The following is a 23,107-nucleotide window of genomic DNA, read 5'->3' on the forward strand; positions in this document are numbered from 1 at the left end:
GCAGCTCTTCAGTGAAGCACTGCATTATGGGGTGTGCGCCAAGCTCAATAATTCACTCAGACACCTTTGACAAGAGACATTTAATCAGTTAAGTTGATGAAAAGACTAGCAAAAGTCTTTTTACACCACAAATTCAAAGCACAATTGAGAACAACTGAATCAGAAACGGCAGAACGGTGAAAACATCAGAATAAAACAAACATTTTGGCATTGAGAAATTATTTAACCCTCTAAATGTTGTCCTAAAACATTTAAATATGAAAGTACATTGAAACGATTCTTATTCTGAGGTTAATCATGTGGATGTGTGATTTTATGCCAATCTTACATGTTCTTGTCGCTGTTTTCCTGGTGAATTAAATTACGACGTGAGCAGTTTTGGCGCTTAAACCCAACCCAAACAATCATCCAGGCCTTTTCTGTGGGTTTGATCTTACCTGTTCCGGTCCGCGCGCGTGTGTGTTTGCGTCCGGTTCGACAGCATTCGACTGATCAGCTGCTCTAGTCATTGAGTTCACTGACTGGTGAGTGTTTGAGAGCACAGAGACAAAAAGAGACATTCTCACGGTCACACGAAGTCACTTTTACTGCAACAGCGAACATGTTAGCGGCTGCGTTCAGCCCATGCACGTCTCGCTCAGGAACCTTCGCTGAGGTTAGAGAGAATAAACATCAGGAGAGGAAACAACGCAAAAACATTGAGTTTTCCACCGTCTCTTCGGCACTGGACACTATCCAACCATCAAACTCGTTCAGCCAAAGTAAGATCACCTCCATCCTGTGTGTGTGTGTGTGTGTGTGTGTGTGGGTTGATGGAGCTCCTCTCTGGTTGCTGTGGTGACCCTCAGTCAGGTGTGTCTCCGTCTCGAGTCCAAAGCACCGCTTGACCATCTCTCTGTCCGTCTTTGACTCGTCGTTACCTCAGTCTGACATCATCAGCGTCTCCTGCGGTGCACAGGGTCAAGGGTCAGTGAGTGTGTTAAGGGTCAGTGAGGAGGATATGTGTGAGAGATTAAAAAGCTTGTTTGTATGGCTATTATTATTTATTTTCAAAATAATAATATATAACAATATAAAATAATATAAAAATATCAAGTATAAAACAAAAGCATATAATAAATATAATAATCAAAATAATTTTAGTTGTAGTATAATATAATATAATAATATAGTAAAGTACAATAAATGAAATATAAATATAAATAAATACTGTATGTTTCAAAAAAATAATGATTAGATTTTAATAAAAAAATATTTACATTTTATCTAATACCCACACTGGTGTAGATTACTAAATAACAATATGAAACAAATAAAGAAATATTACTACTGTAATATAATATGTAACACTATAAGATTATGCAATCATAACAATTTAAAATATAATCAATACTAATCAAAAATGTAAAACAATATAAGGAATATTACTCCTGTGATAAAATCACATGAATTGCACTAAGGCGCATCACCACTTCAGTTTTATTCTGATTAATCGCTAGTGCAACCGAAATATTTTACCAGTCAAATGGATTTTAGAAAGTTGTGTGAAAGTTTTCAGATGAATGTCCTCTTCTACTTGTGTGTGTGTCTGACCTGCCGCCGGTCTTGAATATGAGGTCAGCGTTGGGCGCTCCTTTAGGGTGCTGGTAGCGGGGCCGGCGCTCTCGGTTGGTGTTCGCAGGAGCCGGTCTCTGAGCGAGGGATTGCATCATCTCTGAAACAACAACAACATCATCATCATGATGATGGATCAGAATGAATCACAACTTTGTGTGTTTATTGTTGAATCTGAATCTGAATGTAGTGTTTACATGAACGCTAAACAAGTGATCGGGTTTATATGTCACAAGCTTCAAATCGGGATACATTTTTTGCATAAATATAGGCCACAGTTTCCTGATGTTTGCGTATGATAATTATTCTCCTATATACATTTCGAGCTGTTTCAATATAAACGTTTTCTTTACTGACTCACTCATAAAGACGTCTAAATAATATAATAGTTTTAAACACACTAGTTCTTTTAAAATGTACTTCATTTGGAAGTCATTTTCACAGTTAATTACAGTAATCCAGCTGCTTTTCACACCAGGTTTAACCCTTGTGCATCCTTATGGACATGTTTGTCCTTTTCAGTTTTGTTTTTTTGGTCACTTTGCCTGTGTTAAAGCTAACTGCAAAAAACTTGGCACAAAAAATGCATTAGGTACAAAAAATACTCCCTCTCAGCACCTTTTGGACAAAAATGTCCCCATTGAAACTGCCATTTTTAATCCCCGGTTCAGTTAACTATAAAATTATGCAATCTTTGTTAAGAGGCTTTCATTCTGACTGGGCAAGGCTTCAAAATTGTATTTTTTACTATTTTTTATCAGATGGTGTCATTTTTTTAAAGTTTGGCCTATAAAACAAATATCGCTTTATTCCTGTTTTCTGGTTCGGCATAATAGAGAGCCAACTGGATAAATTATGCAACAATATTTGTGTGGGTGTGTTGGTATGGATGTCAGAGTGTGGTTAGTATGTGTGTGTGTGTGTGTTTGTAATACTGAGAGAGAAAAACTGCAAATTCAGATCCAATCACTGTGAGCTCCAGTGGGGTTTTGCTGCCACCCAATGGGGAAAATATGTTACTACGCCCAAACAAACTGTTAACCAAAGCTCATTTCTTGAGATATCATCCTCAAATTTGGAACACAGCCTATTTAGATTTATGGCTTTGATTTTATTGCAGTTTTGAGTTCAACCTGGTTTAAAAAATATATATTTTATATGAAATATTTTTTATAAATAATTTTAATAAACTTATACCTATATAACATTTTTTGGATTTACTTATTATTATTATTATTTACTTCAGCAATAATCTGCAAAGGGTCTTCTTTAAAATGATACCAAACTTAAGTCTGTGCTCCAAAGCGTCACATTTTTATGACAGTTTTTTGACATGGACATTTTTGTCCTCTTTTTACCTATGTGTAACTTTTTTTAATTGATGCACAAGGGTAAACTAAATCTAAGACTAAAACCATAAAATAACATTCCTTAAACATTAATAGCGAAAATATTTAAGTAACTTCTGTTGCTGTTTACGGCTTTTGCAAGTTGCACAGATTTAATATTTGTACTGTGGTGTGGTACCCGTTTTCTTAAAGCAATAAGGTACTTGACGCTAGAGCTGTATCGTGAATAAGTGGCGGCTGAAGGGCGTTGTTAGGCAATGCGAAGCGGAGCCTCTCGTACCTTATTGCTTACATAACCGTGCCTCAGGGACTATTTTTTCCAGCGGAAGGAACGCTTTTGGTAAGTTTACTTTACTTTAAGCAAGTTGCATCTGTCTCTAATATTTGTATTGTATCTCACCCTGATAGTCCTCCTGCTCCTGTCTCTCGTTGATGTCCAGCGTGAGCTTCTTCATGCGCATGCGCTCCTCCTGCTCCGCTTGCTGCTGGTTAAAGTGATTGGCTGCCAGATGAGACGACAGCGGCACGTTCAGGATCTTAAACTGGACAGACGGAGACACACTCATTACTCTCGTTAACTCACATGTTCAGCTTACGTGTGAACAAGGTCTTTCAAATACAATTAAAATGACAAAAATCACATTTACTCTTCGTTTAAATAATATAATAATAGTTACATTTTATGCTACTTTCTTAGTTCCGAGTTCTTAATTCTATTTTGCACTAGTTCACTTAAAATCTACTTAATTTGTAAGGAGTAGAAAGACTGAAATACAGTATTTGTTGTTAACACACTCCAGTGCATACAGCTGTGGTTAAAACACACACACACACACACACACTCTGAACCAGAGAAAGAGAAAACAGGCACAGAATATCAGATGGATGTACCCCAGAAGTAACCCAAACCTGAAAAAAATCTCCAAAAACCTCGTCCTCATTTGTAAATCTGGTATAAAAATGAAGTAATTAAAGTTTTTTTTTAAGTTTTATGTGATGTGTAGGTTTAGTGTAAGAGGAAAGAAATTTGTACAGTATAAAAACCATAACGTCTATGTGCTGTAGTTTACACACCCAAAGCCACATCCTGAACACACCCTGCAGACCCAAACCATTCCAACACACACACACACACACACACACTGGTACCTGCTGCTTGTTGCCCTTGCGTGTGAGCATGACGAACTGCATGGTGTCGCTGATGTCGGAGTCTGTGTCTGCAGTGCATGATGGGACGGGGCTTTTCTTCAGCTGACTCTTCAACTGCAGAGGAATTGCCACATCCAACTGGTGGACCTTCACTGCCTCTCCACTGCGCTGCTGCTCACACACACACACACAGTCACTCAAAGGCTTATGTACATGCACATAAATCATACAGGTGACTTTGGGCTGAACAGATGCTTTCGTCAAGAAACTTACAAATTAAGATATTCAAGCTGAAGTGATTCATCCGTTCTAAAAATGACTAATATATAATGATCTTTTTTGTAGATGCAGCTGTTTCACACCAGGTGTGACTAAATCTAAGAGTAAAACCATAAAAAACATTACTTAAACGTTTAACTTGAACTTATTTTATTTTTTTTATTTCTTAATTTCTTATTTCATTAAACATTTTGGCTAAGAAAACCTAACTAATAAAAATGTCTAACAAAATTACTATGATTTGAAAACTTAAACTAGGTAACGCTATAATACGCTTCCATTTGTTGACATGAACTAACAATGAACAATATTTTATTTCAACATTCACTAATACATTGTTTAAATCAAAAGTTGATTCTGTTAATATTATATAATGGACCTGAGATGATATGAACTAACAATGAACAGATGTATTTTTATTAACAAAGATTAATAAACACTAACAAATTACTCATTCTTAATTAATTGTATGTCTGTTTATGTAAAATATTATGTCTGTATTTCTCTATTCATGCTTAATTTCTTTATGTTTGTAGTGCTTTGGGTTTTTGACAAAGTGGCTTTTGGATATGAGAAAGTGCATCATCATTATTATTATTATTATTATTATTATGCAAGTTAATGCATTAACAAATGTTAACTAATGGGACCTGACTGTAAAGTGTTACAAAAAAAACTCTAATAGCATCTAATGATATTAAAATAATATATAAAGCCCCCAAAATGACAAAAAAAACAACCATAAAAGTATATGAAAATAGACAGTAGGACTTAAAAGCCGTGTAATAATAGCACACGAGTGCAATCCACTAATTGTAAAAAATAAAGCACACGTTCAGCTAGATCATAGTTGAGCTCAAAGCATCCTGATGTGGAATAATAAAACACAAATCTCCTGATTGTGAGGGTTTAGGAGAGTAAAGTGCATGTGAAGGATGTGAAAGTGTTTAGGGGCTTTCGCACGTGTTTGTTCGCACCGCAGGAACGATTTTAGAGGAACTAGTTTACTCGCTCTAAACCAGAACTATAGGAGCTATCCGTGACGTTAGTGTTCGCTGATTGGCCGAACGCACGCAAAACACCAGCACCCGTCATTTAAAAAGATTACAGTCTATACATTTACTCCAGAAACTAACTCTACGAACACGGAAACAGGGATAGATGAAGCTCTAAACCTTTACGCTGAGGAGAAAATCAAGAGAAACCTGATGATGTGTTTCCGCTCAGAGACACTAGATATAAACCACACGGCAAACGCTAATAACTGTTCATCACTGTCTGCTTTCTATATATAACAGTTTTATCTAACTGTGTACTGTGTGTCGTTCTCAGCGCCGTCAAAATAAAAGTCACAACGTCAAGCGCGTCTCACGTCACTTCAGAGTTCCCACAGGCGCTGCGAACGCAACCAGGAAACGTTCCTAAGGAAGCGTCAGTTCTCGAGGAAACACCCTGGTGGCTCGATCCTTGAGCTAACGCCCCTATTGCGCACCTGCAGGTTCTCCAGCATCATTTTGTCCAGCGCCTGTATGAAGTCCTCGTCCTCGGCACACGCCACGTGTTTGAGTCCTCCGCCGCGGATCGTGACCTCCTGACCCAGAGAAACAGCAGCGTTAGCTCAAACCACACCTAAACACCCTCTCTCACACACACACACACACACACACACACACACACTCACGTTGTTCTCTTCATCCGTTTCGTTCTCTTTGTTGGAGTCGGTCAGATAGTCTGTGTTCTCCTCTTCCTCCTCACGCTCCTCTTCCTCATTCTCCGAGCCGTCCTACACAACACACACACACTTTATCCCACTGTCTTCAAACACTCAGAGAGTATACATCAACAAAACCTCATCATATATTAAATACAGTCAAACCGTAATGTATTCAGACACCTTCAACATTTCTCACATCATCGGTTTATTCGCTATAGTTCATGACCTCAGTGTTTGATATTTGACTGGTTTTGTCCGTCCTACATGAATTATGTTGAGTATCTGTCAGCTGTTCAATTGAACTCCACAATTAGACAATACCAGTTTAGCTCAACCAGTGACCAAGCAATGCTTCATGTTGTTCAGTGTGTGTGTAAAAAGAGCATTAGCGATTACAGAAAACATCATCAGCTCAAAGTGGAGGAAGAATATTTCTTGCCATATTTTTGACTGGTAGTCGCTGTATGAAGAATATCTGGCTGTAATATGTCAGTTTACTTTATTTTGCTCTCCTCACTTACAGAAGTGAAATGCACACACTAGTAAAGAAATATCAAACATAATATTTGGTGTCTGAATCATTTTTAGTTCTGATAATTTTTTGAGTGTATATATTTTTTAATTATTTCGATTTTGCAGTGACTAATGCAATGTTTCCGTTCTCCATTTCTATTAGTCAACTGTATGCAAACAACAAAGAAGGCGGAGTTTCCAGCTGTCAATCACACCTCCTCCTCGGGTTCATTCATCTCGCTCTCGTTTCCAGACTGTTCCTCAGTCTCTGCTCCTCCCTCGTCTTCATCATCATCATCATCCTCATCCAGAGGCTCGTTCTCATCCATCGCACTGGAGGAGCGGCCATCTTTCTCCAGGCCTGGACACAGGTCAAGTCAGCTTTATTTATATAGCGCTTTATACAGAGTGTTTCGAAGCAGCTTTACAGGAAAATAATGCAACAAAGTTTGTGTCCAGTAGAAATAGCATCACAGTCCAGCTTATATATATATATATATATATATACACACACACACACTACACATATATATATATAGGCCGCTCTGGAGAAAAACGTGATGCCATCGTCCAGCTCAGTTCTCATACAATGGTGTCAATGCAGGAGGTCAATAATATTGTACCCAGAATGAAATGTACCCAAACTAAAGGGTAAAACTCACTAAAAACTTACTAAACTAGGAGACAGACACTCAGGAATGTTGTTACTAACCAAACCAGACCGAAACAGCAGCAAAAATAAACCGGCACTACAGAATTGCTGGTTTAAAACCAGACAGACAACACACACACACACACACACACACACACACACACACGACAGCATTCCTGAAGAGCTATTCCGGGTCTGTGCTGCTTTAACACTGATACTATTACACTCTCTGCAGGAATGCATGTCTTTCTCTCGGCACATGTCAGGAATGAAGGCAGAACGACTGAACGCATGAAACAAACCATTGTGTCGTTGCGAGGAATGCTGCTCGACAGGGAAAGATGAGCAGAACAACTAGAAAAACAACTACACACACACACACACACACACACACTAGGGCTGGGCGGTCTGACCACATGTGGGTGTTTCCTCAACTAAACACACACACACACACACACCGTCACTGGATCATTTCACTGCTCTACTGCAGTTGACAAATATAAATAAAATGGTATTTATGCTAACACTATGTCATCGTGTCTTCAATGTGTCTCATCTGATCAGAATGTCTGTTAACAATAATATTAGTTGTGAACCTAATGTGAAGCACACACACACACACACACTCACCTGGTTTACTATCTTTGTGAGGACTCGCCATAGAGGTAATGGTTTTTATACTGTACACACTGTATATTCTGTCTCCTTACACTAACCCTACCCCTAAACCTACGCATCACACACACACACACTCTTAGTAGTGTCCCACTCAAAGTAAATATGATCAGTATTAGATCACCTGAGACACACACACACACGAGTGTTTTACCCAGTTTGACGAGGAACTCTCTCTCCAGCAGCGTGACGTGAGCACAGGCCTCCTCCAGAGACGAGCACAGCTTCATCTTGGGCCGCAGGAGCTCCAGTGTGTCTGTGATCATGTATTCGATGTCGATGGGGAACGGCTGGTCTTTAGTCCACACATCAACACTCTTCTTCCACCAGATGTACCTCTACAACACACACGACACGAACATGTTTCACTGCACTGAACCTCACATCTGCAGTTACCATATATTCCTGTTTCTGAAAGAGTCTCTTCTGCATTTATCTGATCAAAAGTACAGTAAAAACAGTGAAATATGATTCCAATGTATGTGAATATACAGTAAAGTGTAGTTTATTCCTGAATTTATCATCATTACTCCAGTCTTCAGTGTCACATGACCCTTCACAAATCACTCTAATATGAGGATCTGATGCTCAAGAAACTTATAATAAATATTTAATACAGAGCAGTTTTATTAATATTTTGAATTAGGTTTTATTTTTTGTTTAGTTTTAAGCCATTTCTATTAGTTTTCTGTTTTGGAAATTATTCATTTCCACTTCGACTTAAAAATGTAACTAAAGGTTATTTAGAAATAAAGAAATTTTAATTCAGCTCAACACACCAAACATTTACGACTTCAATCTATCGACAGCCCAAGTTCGAGCACAAATCGAGAGTCGTCAGTCTGTGATTGGCTGTTTCCGAGGGAAAAGCTGACCTTGAAGTAAATGAGGAAGCAGTCGAGCTTCTTCTTGCTGGATCCGCGGTCGAAGTATTGCCCACAGGTGTCCAGGAGGGTGCAGACCATGCGGATGCGGAACAGGTGTTCGGGTGGGTCCAGTGGACTCGGAGAACCGTCCGTGTTCACGCCGAACGAGATGAAGGAGAAGAGCGTGCGGAAGATGACGGCGGACTCCACCATACGATAGTTGTAAAGCTCCCCCAGAAACTTGGCGCTGCTGATCCTCCGCTGGTTGAACTTGGGCTGGTTCACCTGAGAGTGAAACACACATCAACACAAACGTCTCACGTTCACAGTCAGCTAGCATGACCTAACATGACTAACAATGAGAACTTTTCTTGCTAAGGTTCATTAGTTACTGTATTTACCAACAAAGAGCTATCCATTTGTTACATTATTGATTGATCTTTGTTAATGTTAGTCGGTTCCCGATGCATTAACTAATGTTGCCGCATGCAACCTTTCATTTTAATTATGTATTAGTAAACTAAGATTAATAAAAGCTGTAGAAGTAGTGTTCATTCTAAGTTCACGTGAACTACCTTATTGAACTTTATTGTAAAGTGTCAGCTTTTTCTCATCAGGAAACACTGATTTTCTACCTTTCTATAGAGAAAAAAGCACATCTAAAGCTGCAGAACAGAAGCAAACAGATCGCTGCAATTCACAGACACAACTGGATCCATTTGCAGTGATTATTTAGTGGCAATCTGCTGAATTTAGGGGTGAAATCATACCCAATATGTTGTATAGTTATACATTTTATTGACAACTCATCAATTAAATATTTGCCGTTGTATATTCTGCATAACTGGATATATTTAAATAAACACTGACAAAAAACTCTACAAGTTTTAAGGCTGGATGATATGATCGCGATTAATCGCATCCAAAATAAAAGTTTGTGTTTCCATAATATATGTGGGTGCACGGTGTATAATTATTTTATATATATATAAATAAACACACACATGCTTGTATATATTTAAGAAATATTTTCATGTATATACTGTATATAGATTTATATATAATTTATATTATATATAAATATAAATATTTTATATATAAATAAAAAAAATTTCTTAAATATACAAGCATGTGTGTGTACATATATATACAAAATAATTATACACAGTGCACCCACATATATTATGGAAACACAAACTTTTATTTTGGATGCGATTAATCGCGATTAATCGTTTGACAGCCCTATGATATATATAACATTGTTATGAGTGATCACATGGATTTAGACCTACTTATATTGTATTTATATTAAGCATTCACAGGCCAATTTGCTTTATGGATTTCTCCAGCGTCGAAATCCGGCTCATATAAACGTCAAGAAACATGATTTCTGGCTGTGTGTCAATATCCACGGATCACTGGATCTTTGGTCAGTTTTACTGGTGTTTCCGTGTTAAATCCAGTCACTCCGCAGCTCTTCTGCCACTCGGTGTGTTCCTGACGTCAGTGCATAACCTCTAGCGTTTAGGCAGAGCCATGTTTTAATGAAAGCCAGCAGTGACGTTCTCCTTTCACTAATGTTCACCAATGTTCCTGATCATTATTTTTGTTTCAGATACTTTCTGATATCAACAAGTGTGTTCACTCACTCCTCGTTAACTCAATTACAACTCATTATTACTTCATTGCATTACTTCTAGTCAAGTCACATGCATTTATATAGTGCATTATATAATGTACAGTCATAAACGTTCAAAATTCTTCAGTTGTGAATCAAATTGAATTTCAGCTCTAAAATAACAATGGTGTCATTATTCAGTTCAGGTTAGTTTCATGTTGATTATTCTAATTGTACAGTCGTCCTGTAGTAATTTCTAAAGTTAGTAACACATTATTTGACTCAATGCATTAGTCTGTGAATAAATTATAATTACTGAAAGAAAACACATGCTGCTTATTTGTAAACAAGTTATTTCAAAAACATTATTAGGAACACTTTACATTAGTTTGCATGATCTAAGAATGAAAAATACTTTAATGTTGGAATTTAATGATGATTTCAACATTCACTAATATATTATAAAATCAAAAGTTGTATCTATCAACATCACACACTTCTCACACACACACACACCTCCATGCCCAGACGTATGTCCTCCAGCACGCCGTCCACCACATGAATGCCCACGTCCTCCTGATACGCCACGAGTCCGGCCAGCAGGTTTGCCACGCAGTGGATGCTGTTGTACTTGACGTTCCAGATGTTGACCATACAACAGATCAGGTAACTCTTCACATCAGGGTCTTGCCAGGGCAACTTCCTCATCTGCCTCAACACCTGCACACACACACACACAGGCAGCCTCTTAACTAACGTGTAAAACGTAAAGGCCTATTTACGTCATGCAAATGGGCAATAACTATCAGAAGCAAAAAGCTAAATGCACTACTTCTGTATACGCCTTGTTTTTGTGTCTTTGATTAAATAAATCAGTTTGTTACATTTTTTAATATGCATTGTTGCCTTTAAAACCTTGTTACAGCTCATTATATATATTAGGGATGGGGAACCAATAATCGCATCCAAAATAAAAGTTTGTGTTTATATAATATTTGTGTGTGTAGTGTGTATAATTAATTTGTATATACAAATACACACACATGAATGTATATATTTAAGAAATATTTGCATGTATATACTTTATATATATTTATACATAATTAATATTATATATAAATATTTGATATATTAATTATACATTTTTCTTAAATATATATACATGCATGTGTGGGTATTTATATATACAAATTAATTATGCACACCACACACACAAATATTATGTAAATAAAAACTTTTATTTTGGATGTGATTAATCCCGATTAATCGTTGCCCATATATTATGTAAACTCAAAACATACTCAACAGAGTTACTCAACTGCGTAAGTCAAGATATATATATATATACAAGATATATATATATATATACAAACACACACTCAAGGTTGCTTTACAAAGGTTTTAGTATTATTATTGTAACCGTACCAAGTATTTCTATAAAAGCAAGCACTACCGGGTAAAATGTAGCACATTAAAAAAAATGTTTCTTTAGAAAGCACATACAATGCCTAAGGCATCATTTCTACAATAAAACAGAAACATTAATATTAATATGGTTCCTAAAATGATTACCAGATAAGCATGCCATCATTCCTGGAGGAGACCAAATTCTATTGATTTTACAGAAGCGTGGTATTTTCCTCATTAGAGTGTTTTCAGGCGTTTAGTTCACCGTGTGTTTATTGTGTGTCGTCAAAAGTACCAGTACTTCGGAAAACCATTCATACAGAAATTGTAAAAATGTGACGATCTTTTCTGTGGTTGCTGTAGTAAGCTTACTCTATAAGTAGAGAGTGTGTGTGTGTGTGTGTGTGTGTGTGTAGAGAACAGTAGTAAGCACCACTCTTGTACACGATTGCAGAACTGAAGTGATTGAGTGATAAAGGAAGCGCTCTTCGAATAAAAGTTTGTTTTTTCTTTCGGCTAACAGAACCAATGTTCACTTATACAGTGTCAGAAGTGACTAAATGCCCACACAGCCTAATATTCACATTGCTTTTGAGGAGAAAAGAATAATAGATGTTGATATTTAGTGGAGCAGGAAATGAATGGCGGTGTAATGACCTTCTCAGTGGTGACCTTGGACAGGTCCTTGTAGAGGAGTTTCCTGATGTACTCCTGAAGCGGGGGTCTCTTCTTTCGCACAGTCTTCTCCATCGGCGGCGGGTTACAGTAGTAATACGCGTTCTCCACCATCGTCACGTAACGCACATCCAGATGCTGAGCCTGTTTCTTGCGCATCATTTGCTCCTGAAAACACACACACAGACATGTGCAATAGTGTCAGTTAGAGCTGTGAGATTACGGATAAAAATCACATGGACTTTACTTTTCTGAAAAAAGGTTAATTGCTGAAGTCTATTTATAAAAATATTTTATTATATATTTTTTTTAATCGGTTTGAATGAATGATTCAATGAGTTACTCATAAAGACTTGTTTCATTACTGGATGAATCTGCATTTTTAATAGAATCTCGAATGATTGACATTCATTTAAAAACATTTTAACAGTCTCTTGTCTACTGGTGTGACAAAGTAATGGATACAATCTTTACTTGAAGCGTCACGTTACTTTAAAAAGGTGATTTTCTCTATTTTGATCACTACTGTAGACATCAGTGTTTATATTCCAACTTGTATGGCAGTATTTCTGTGATATTTATAATTATTATAACAGAAATAATGATACTGTGGTTGAAAAGACTGTTTCACACTGAACATGACGACTCACTGGACCAGAACACAGATCTGAATCAGTGTGATCGTACTTAGAGCCGAATCACTGTGATTTTGGACTGAGATCATGTGTGTGTTTGAATCGAGATCGGTTGATCGAGCAGCTCTGGTGTGAGTTTTGCACGTTGTATGCGTGAGGACGGACCAGTAAGACGCTTGTGCGCAGATGAGAGTCCGGTGAACGGAAGAGAAAGCGTCCACAGGTCTCCAGCAGAGTGCAGGCCATCTCGATATGATGATGAGAGAAATCAGACAGCAGCATCTGCACACACACACACACACACACACACACACACACACACAACAACACCAAAGATTCAGCAGTCAGTGCCATTTTCATCACATTAACTTCTGTATCAAAGCAAAGTAAAATGCTTTTGAACGATTTTATTTTCAGTTCATTTAAATGTTAAAGTAATAGAAATTTTGGGTTGTGCTTTTTTTTAAACATTTCTATGTAGCTTTATTTTAATTTCAGTTTTAGTAATTTTTATACATCAGTTTAGACTTAATTACTTCAGCAAGTTTTCTTATTTATTTCATTAACATTTTCTAATTTTGAAAATTTCTAAGCAGATTTATTACAGTTACCTTAAAAAAGTTAACCAAAATAAGATAAAATAGACAAAAGCTTATTTATTTAATATTTATTTTATTAAAAAATTGTGTCTTATTTTATTTTAGCAAATTGCCAAGCAACGTTTCTCATTTTCATTTAGTTTAACTTGATGAAATTAATAAAAAACTATTTAGACATTTCTAATACAAAACCCAACAAAATAACTACAACTTTAGCTAAATTAAAATGAAACTGGAATATATAAAAATAATAATAAAACTATAATAGTATGTCAATGATATTTCATCTGATCTCACCTTGAGGCAGTGCAGTGTGTCCGTCTTGGAAAACATCTTGAACTTGGCCAACTCCCCGATGAACCTCACCGTCTTATTCTTGGTCTCAATGTTGATTTGGTCTTTCTTTCTGATCTGTAAGACACACACACAAACACTGACTTCGATGCATTTTAACATATCCTGCTCCTAAAATAGACTTTTGGCAAAATTCGAGTGCACATTGTGAGTAGGGCTGTCAAATAAAATTTTAATTTTGAATACTCGCAGAAAAAAAACATCCTTGACCATATCTGGCACATCGGTCAGAGCTCAATGTGTGTTTTCAGCACTCGCTGCAGATCAAGTTGACCGTCTAGTGTTTTTGACCGACAGTATGTAGATATGGATATGTGTTATGTGTTTCTGAATGGCAGTTTGCTATTGTGTGTTCATGTAGTTCATTACGCTGTGTGCTGAAGAGTGTTTTCTCAAATTGCTGATGCATGAACACAGTTGTAACCTAATTCTCCATGCATGCACATTAAAGGAATTATATTTTATTTGAGAACAATTGTTTCACAAGTGAATGTCATTTCATTGCAATAAAAGATGCGATGCTTGACTGGTTTATATTTGATTTAAGAATTTGAATACAACTCTAATTTTGCCAATATTTAAGAAAGAAATTCTAATTTAGCTTTTCAGCCATTTTGACAGCCCTGGTGTGTGTGGAAAAGGCAATCCCACAGTGTATTGAGTGAGGACGACTTCAGAGCAGGGCTTCTGTGTGATTAATGAGAAACACACTCACATGAAATCTGAAATCTCCTTTGAGCATTGAGCAGAGGTCTTCGGCCACATCAGACATGCAGGGGTGCAGCGTGGCCACCAGACGAGCGTAGAACGGCAGCAGATCCAGCCTGAGTCACACACACACACACACACCAGATCAGATCCAATCACTGAACACTCACAACTATAGTGGTGGAACGGATCACAAAACTCACGGTTCGGAGCATTTACGGTTTTTAAGCCGCAGGTCGGATCAGCAAGAGTATGTACTGGGTGATGGGGAGTGACTTTGCTTTTCATTTATTGCTTAAAGCTCACTTGAAGTTCTTCAATGATACATCAAAAAAGACTAGCCTAAATGATTAAGTTCACACATTATTTGAAACAAGTGAACGGTCAGTGATAAAAAATAACCGTGACAGAGGAATCAATTCAGTGTTTGAGTACTTTAAACTAATTTAAAATTCAAACTCATTTAAACTTTAAACTAATTTTTAACTATAAAGTACTTTAAACTTCTTCAAACTTTCACAAGCCAACTTTTGTCTCGATGAAATTTTTAATCTTTATTTCTGAAACGTGCTCTCTCTCTCTCTGTGTGAGTGTGTGGCTGTGCGCAGATAACACACGAGTCCCGATTTTCTCCTCTTCTTCTGCGTTTAAAATTGTTTGAATGTGTAAACTGGCAAGACAAAACATGTCTAAATTATAAACTTTCACTCCATGATGGTTAAATTTAGCAGTTAATCCGCGCATCACCGAACCGTGGGGCATCGACCGTGATATGCTCCACCCCGGCACAGCTACAGACGCACAGCAAACACACCTCTGCCTGGGAACCGTGAAGAGAGCGCGAACCAACTTCCTGCGATTGGACTTGGTGTTCATGTTCATACAGAAGTCCATAGCAGCCTGAACACACGAGAGGGAAAACCACCAGCACTGTTACTGTTCACTAATGAAAATCATTCTGGAAAAATTCAAATCAAGCTGAAATAAAATACAACGATTAGAAGGCAACAAACTGAAAACATAAAAATAAAAGCTAATTACATTTTCTTTGTATATATACAAATATTATATAAATAATACTAAAATAACACTGGCTATGATCAAGCGCTGTGTGTGTTTGTACTCTTCACCTTGTCTATCAGGTCTCTGTTGATGCAGTTCGGCAACTGCTGGATAAAAGCGTCCACGATGAGTTTGAGATGAGAGCCGGTGCTGGCCTCCTCGTCCTCCTGCTCTGTACGCACACACACACACACACACACCAACATCATCACATTACATTAAAGTTATGCATTTAACAGCAGATGCTTTTATGCACATCAAATCATTTTCTTAGTTCATGCATTTACTCTGAATCAAACCCATGCTCTAAAATACAGCGAGTGACAGATAAATAATTTCAAAATAACGCAATAGACAAAAAATGCTAAATACAGATAAAGTTGGACTGATCCTGAAACTTTCCCTTTCCTGCCCTCTGGAGGTTTTGGAGAGGCATTATTCAGTGTGTTTTATTAAGAAAGCAAGTATATGTGTACGGAGGGACATGGTGGTGGAAACCATGCTTTTGTCTCCTTTTTCAAAATTTTGAGTTCTGAAAATCCTCGGGGAACACAAAACTTTTGCAAAAGAATTGATTTTCTATCACCATGTCCCTTTAGAGGCTCCATAGTGTGTGTGTGTGTGTGTGTGTGTGTGTATACCTTGCTCGTCCAGTATCTTTTTGGCCAGTTCTTCACTTTCGGTCTCGTCGGCTACATCCAGATCTATCGGTTCATCAGTGATGTCCAGCACTTCTAACTCCATCTCCAACTCCTCGGTGCTGTTTATCTCTCGTACCTCTACACACACACACACAACATAAATTACAATTACATACTGTTTCCCATGATACTAAAGGAACCGCTTACAAAGTATTGTTTTCAGGCTCTTCTAGAACAGGTTTTCCTGCTTGAATGTTGATTATTCTCCTCATATTCTCCATTGTTGCGGCTCCTCTCTTTCCAGTCTGTCAGTAACGCTCTGTTCACTTCCTGTCTCTGTGAAGCCCCTCCTTCTGAAAGCACGCTGTGCTCTGATTGGTCGTCAGAAGCAGTGTGTTGTGATTGGTCGAGTGTGTTTGGGAAATGTCCCGCCCTTTCCATAACCACCAGTTTAACACACTACTAAATAACTCAAACAGGCCCCGTCCCTTTATTCTGCGCATTAATTATTATAATGAGGAATATTGTGACGTGTTCCCGGAAGAAACTCAAGACTACAATGGAGGCGTTCCAAGAGTTCAGAAACACTGATATAGAGAAGAACTCCCGCTGGAGGGACTTTGGAAACATTTTTCATGCTCAGACAGCAACATTACACACTAGACTAGAGAAAACAAAAAACTTTTAACATAAGTACATACTGCAGTGCGTTCTGGCACAAATTATGCAAGAATCCCATCTTCCATGCAGGACTTTCCTAAATGATTCAGTACCTTTGCTGTTCTGGCTGCTCTTCTCATTGTCCTTGAAGAGAATGGCAGGAACAAATGCCTTCAGATCCACCATGTTCTCGTAGAAGTTACGAGCGTCCTCGTCCTCCCAGATGCCTCCTTCCAGATCGTACTCTCCGGGTTTCCCCGGTGTAAAGATATCGATGCCTGGACCGTGTTCTGCACACAAAACAACAAATCATGTGCATGCCAAGGCAGATTCTCAGGAGATTCTCAGGAGAAGTCGTGCCGGCGTTCGTACCTTCCTGGACGGTTTTATCCAGAGGGAGTTCAGGCATGTTCTCGTCCAACAGATCGGCCAGAGTTTGAGTGTTAGCCAGCAGCTTCTGATAGGAGGTGGCGAACTCCTCGTACTGCTTGTGTCTGTCCTCGCTCAGCTCTCCTTTAGAGTGCAGGATACGCCTACAGAGACACAAAACAGGTCCATTGCAAAAAACAACAACAAAAAAAACAAATGCAAACATGATTTAGGTTATTAAAACAGCAATAAAATACTTCCAAACAAAGCAAGAGCAAAAGCATTGAGTGTCCGTGAGCAATATAGTGAACGAACCGTTTATTCAAGAATAAAAAGTAGATTGAGAATAGTTGAGGAATTGGATCGTGACTCCCAGAATCGGATCGGATCATGAGGTCCCTAAAGATTCCCACCCCATTATACAATGATTTCTCGTTGAATATTACAGATTAGAGCCCGAACGATAAAAGGATTTTGAAGGCCGATACCGATACAAATATTTTTTGGTTTTAAAATCCGATATTCCGATATATCGGCCGATATTTATTTATTTATTTATTTTTTATTTCAGAAACGCGCAACAAAACATTAACAGATTTCCCTAACATTAGTTATTTGTAGTTATTTATGAGTTTTAACTAAAATAATATGTAAAATGATAATGCATTTTAAAAAGAAACTTGTTTCTTTAATTGTCACAACAGAACAGACTGATGATATTGGCATTAGCTTTATAGTTAGCTAGTCTATGAGTGTTTAGCTTGCCAACAGGAACGGTGTAGAGTGCCCTCTGGTGGACAAACTATACAACTCCAACACTCGTGACATAGTTCAAGCGTGTTTCGTCCGTTTTATTTTATTTTTTAAATATTCATTTATCGGCCATTATAACTGCCGATACCGATATCGGCCAATAATAACAGCCTACCGATATATCGGTCTGGCTCTATTACAGATAAAGTATTACAATCACAATAATGATATTCGCAATTAAGATTATTTTCCAAAACCGTTCAGCCCTCATTCAAACCGACCTGTTCTGTCTGAAAAAAAAAAAAATCAGACCTTCACCCACACAACTGCGACGAGTTCAACTTCTGAGAAACCCCAGAAAAGTGACGAGGGTGGATCTACAAACCGACCTGTTCTGCCTCTCGATGTTCTGCAGTTCTCGGTGGTCTTTCTTCAGGTGTTTGGTGAGCGATGTGAAATATTCTCTCAGCAGATTCTGGAACGGCTGCTGTTTCTCCGCATTAATGATCTGGCTCGGAGGGAAGGACAATCCGAACTTCTCGATGGCGTTCTTGACTTTTCTCGGCATCAGCCCGGCGATATCGTCTCCGCAGTGCTTGCAGAAGCTGATGATGACGGACACGTGCGTGTGCGTCTCTCGGTCGGTGCCGATGATGTTCTTCAGCTGCTCGTAAATGAGCGAGAGCCCTTCTTTATCGGTGAACAGGCCCACGATGGTGAGCTCCGCGATGAAGCGCAGGTCGGTGCGCAGCTTGCTCACGTTAGGCGCCTTTTCCTCCTTCCTAGCCTCGAAGTGTCTCTTCCAGGCACCCAGGAGCAACGGAGCGAATTCAGCGTATCGCTGGTGGAACAGAGAGCAGAGATGAACAGCACAACCCACGTCTGAGATCTTCAGCTTGGCCTCCACCATGGAGCTCACGGCCTCGCCGATGTACTTGCTGAGGTTGAGCGAGTCGAAGTCTTGCGACAGCGAGGCGCGCTGCTGCTCCGTGAGCGTGCGGAGCTTCTTGACGAAGGCCGTGTTCTTCTTCAGGCTGGAGTCCAGGCGACTGAAGAAAGCCTCCTCTGGTCGGGTCTCCTGCACGTGCTGGTTCTTCACCCGCAGATCCTTTCGGCCATGATGACGCTCCCACGCCTCTTGCTGGAGCTGATCGGCCTCCTCCTTCTCCCTGACCAAACACAAAGCAAACACTAGGGGTGTGACAATACATCGGGCCACAATTCATATCGCATTACAAAAATGCAACAATCTGTATCGTTGAAGGGATACTCCACTTTTTTTAGAAATAATAGGCACCGTTGGGTTTTACCGTTTTCGAATCCATTCAGCCGATTTTGTGAGATTTAGAAGAATATCAGTAACCACACAGTTTCTGGTCCCAATGACTTGCTATATATACTATGGAAGTCAATGATACCAGAAACTGTGTGGTCACTGATATTCTTCTAAATCTCACAAAATCGGCTGAATGGATTCGAAAACGGTAAAACCCAACTGTTTAACTCTGGGGGAGTGGTAAAATGAGCCTATTTCCAAAAAAAGTGGAGTATCCCTTTAAGGCGAGACACGGCAGGCATTTTGAGATTTTGGGAAATTTGTCTTCAATAATGTTTTCTTTTAGACCTGTGGTGAAAAAAGTCTGAAATACACATTTCGGTCTTTAATTTATGACACTTTGTCTGTTTGCATGTGTACTTGATTTCTCATAAATTCATCAAAAGCTGCGGATCTAAATCATCCTGCTGCTCTCACCGTCGTCATCACACGCATCGTTAGAAAGCTCTCTCTCTCCTGTACAATGCTGTCGGGTCCAAATATGGTCATTTCCTTTTTATCAGCAACCAATTGTGAAAGTAAAAGCATGCAAATGCGCAATCTCATTGGCTGATGCTAAATCTTTAAAAGCCTGTTCTCTCGAAATGACTTTTCTCTCAAACTCCAAGTCTGAAACCTCCACTTCAGTAGCAGTTATGTACACCAAACCTTCCAGGCCTGTACCTAGTTATATTATGAAGACATTTGCAAAGGGACTTGTAAATATATTATTCCTAGGCTGATTTATATAACACTTTATTCCCAAAAACATGGCACAAATATTTAGGCTATATATTCTGATTTACAGGACAACAAAAGTAGACATCCATAAATCCCTCTGTAATTTCCCCCCATCTACTATGTGAACACAACGAAAAAATAATTTTGAACCCAGCTTTATCAAACACCCAGATGTCATTTTTTCTATATATGCAAATTAGCTAATGTCCCATAGTATGCAAATTAAACATATGCAAATTAGATTAAATATGCATATTTAAACATTAAATTACAGAAAACTTGTAATACATTTTTTCTGATCTTAATCAACTGGGAAAGTTCATGGTGATATCTGCTAGTTACCCTGTAGAGTCTCGCCTTAAGAGTTTAGAGATATAATACGGCAATTTACCTAAAAGTGCCTTAGCAATAAAGATATACATATGCAAATTCCTCCTGTATTTATTGTGGATAGTTCAGCAAAAATGAACAGAGTTTTAGTGTCAGTACTACATTAAACTTCTATAATAAACATAATGTTGAATATTATGTATAATAATGCAGAGTGGGAATATTTGTGTGTCCTGATAATGCCAAATGGCTGATGTTACTACTAAAAGTGACCTACACATTATTTTAAATATATCTAGTCTGTATTTTCAGCTTCATGAATATTTTTATTCTGCTGTTTCTATTCCCAGCGCTCTTACTAAAATATCATCTTATAATCTGATTTTACTGACAGTGATTTCATTTGATTGGTAACAGCTGAGCGTATATTCTTCTAATTGAGTTTTTTAATCAAATGTAAGAGTCTGATAGAGATGCATGTGTTTGGAGTGGAGAAGCCCAGCGCTCTTACTTCAGCTGCGCAGCCTCTTCCTCTTTCTGTCGTTTGGCCTCTTCCTCAAGCAGCTTCTTCTCCTGCTCCTCCTGCTGCCTCTTCTCCTCCTCCTCTTTCTTCCTCTGCTCCTCCTCTGCTCTCTGCTTCTCCTCCTCTTTCTTCTTCCGCTCCTTCTCCTCCTTCTTTCTCTTCTCCTCCTCGGCCCGTCTCTTCTTGTCTTCTGCCGTCTTGCCTCCGTCCTTCTTTCCGCTCATCTTGCTCTCGTCTTTGCTCTTCTCACGGGACGCGGTGGCGTCTCTGTCCTTGTTGCTGAAGGAGCCTGTCTCTCTCTCCTCCATGTTGACGGACTTCTTACGCTCAGCAGGCATGCTGCACCTGCAAAACATAACAATACTTCAAAATAAACTATACCTGATAATAACTGCACGAGTAAAAAGTCAAGAGCTGTGTTTGGAAAGGAGCACTAGAATACTGCACTGCATATTGCATACCGTTTAAAAACATTTTGCACTTAGAAAATATTTGGCATTCAAATATATACTGTATATGGTACAGTTTAAATAAAAATATATATTTTGCACATTTGAAATTTTTTTTGCACATAATAAAATTTTGCATTCGGCATAATTTTTTAAATAATATTTTGCATTTGCACACAATCAAATTTTGCAAATGACAAAAATGTGTGTATTTGAGGATTTTTTAATTGCACATAAATTGCAATTTTGCACTGAAATTAAATAAGCCATATATGACTTTTATTTTACTTTTAATATGATTTTGCACTAGTAATAAAATGTTATTCATTTAATCAATTTTGGCATATTGCATACTGTTTTTAAAAAATATTTTTCCTTTTTTTGACAAATTGTGAATAGAAAAATATTATATAAGGCACAATCTGGATAATCTGTATGGTTACTACTGCGTCATGGGAAATGTTTTCCCACCAGTCTGTTTTGGCTGCAAACTGCACATGTTGTCCAACGCAGTAGTTATTCTGGGATTTCATACACAGAAACTGTGCTTATAAAACATAAACATGACGTAGGACAGGTCAGGTCCTCCTCACACACACCTGCCAATCATGATCAGGTGATCAGCTGGTACAGGTGAGTTTGATTAGGTAGTGATTCATTAATAATAAACTCTGCAGGGAGGCGGATTTCCAGAAGCAGAACTGAACATCTCAGATCTAAATGCAGGAATAAAGATTATAACTGTTAGTTGTTCAGATGTGCAAGTGCCTGTTCAGCAGAACCGATCCCGTCGGCCCAACAACCGGAAACACACAAAAACACTCACTGACATACTCAAATAACAAATTCACACGCACACCAGAAGTTCAACCACTGACTGTGTCGTTATATTACCTAATAAAGTCTCTCAATAACAAAGGCAACAATAAAACTACTGAATAAACAAACGCACAAACAGCAACAGCTGTAATTAAAAAAAAAAAAAAAGACTAAATAACCCAGATGAATAATGTCTGTCACTGTCATCCCAATATAATGTCGCATTTTTATATGCAGTTCATTTAAAACAGAAATTGAATTATTTTAATGAAGCGATTTGATGTGTGGCTGCGTGTTTATGAATTAGCATTAGCCGTTAGCTGTAGTGAGGCCGCTCGTTTGTCAAATATAACATGTTTAAGCAGCAAAACAGACAGAAATTATAGGAATGAACATATTTCTGTCGCTGACGTAAACATAGAAGTATTTACAATGAAATGTCAGTCTTACCTCATGCGCTTGTGTTAATATTCATAAGTTAAGTCTGTAAATGACGCCGCCTGATAGTTTCCAATAATAGGACCCCTGAATGTGGCGTCCCAAAACGTGCCTGATCAGAAAAACAAAATGATTTACCGCAAAGAAAATATAATAATCTTTGTGTATAATCATTATTCAAAAACTTTTATAAGTATCAT

The 23,107-nt window shown here is 38.1% G+C and overlaps 1 protein-coding gene across 2 annotated transcripts; it reads right to left on the minus strand.

Annotated features, from left to right (window-relative positions):
- Positions 1-855: 855 nt before the first annotated feature.
- On the minus strand, positions 856-23,008 carry upf2 (UPF2 regulator of nonsense mediated mRNA decay). 2 transcript variants are annotated; one of them, XM_039660809.2, is made up of 22 exons: positions 22,920-23,008; positions 21,190-21,546; positions 18,682-19,461; positions 17,543-17,703; positions 17,284-17,460; positions 16,511-16,648; positions 15,938-16,041; positions 15,622-15,707; positions 14,815-14,923; positions 14,043-14,156; positions 13,312-13,428; positions 12,494-12,679; positions 10,946-11,149; positions 8,821-9,096; positions 8,100-8,283; positions 6,834-6,979; positions 6,073-6,174; positions 5,884-5,982; positions 4,113-4,283; positions 3,364-3,505; positions 1,594-1,714; positions 856-945 (listed from the first exon to the last, which is right to left on the minus strand). In XM_039660809.2, exons 1-22 carry the CDS (start codon positions 22,922-22,924, stop codon positions 936-938), a joined length of 3,789 nt encoding a protein of 1,262 aa, XP_039516743.1. In that variant the 5' UTR covers positions 22,925-23,008; the 3' UTR covers positions 856-935. The 2 variants fall into 2 exon arrangements, with proteins under 2 accessions (XP_039516743.1, XP_039516742.2); XM_039660808.2 differs by lacking the exon at positions 22,920-23,008 and adding an exon at positions 22,250-22,366.
- Positions 23,009-23,107: the final 99 nt, after the last annotated feature.

Source organism: Pimephales promelas, chromosome 24, assembly GCF_988280905.1.
Source record: "Pimephales promelas chromosome 24, fPimPro1.hap1.1, whole genome shotgun sequence".
NCBI lineage: Eukaryota > Metazoa > Chordata > Actinopteri > Cypriniformes > Leuciscidae > Pimephales > Pimephales promelas.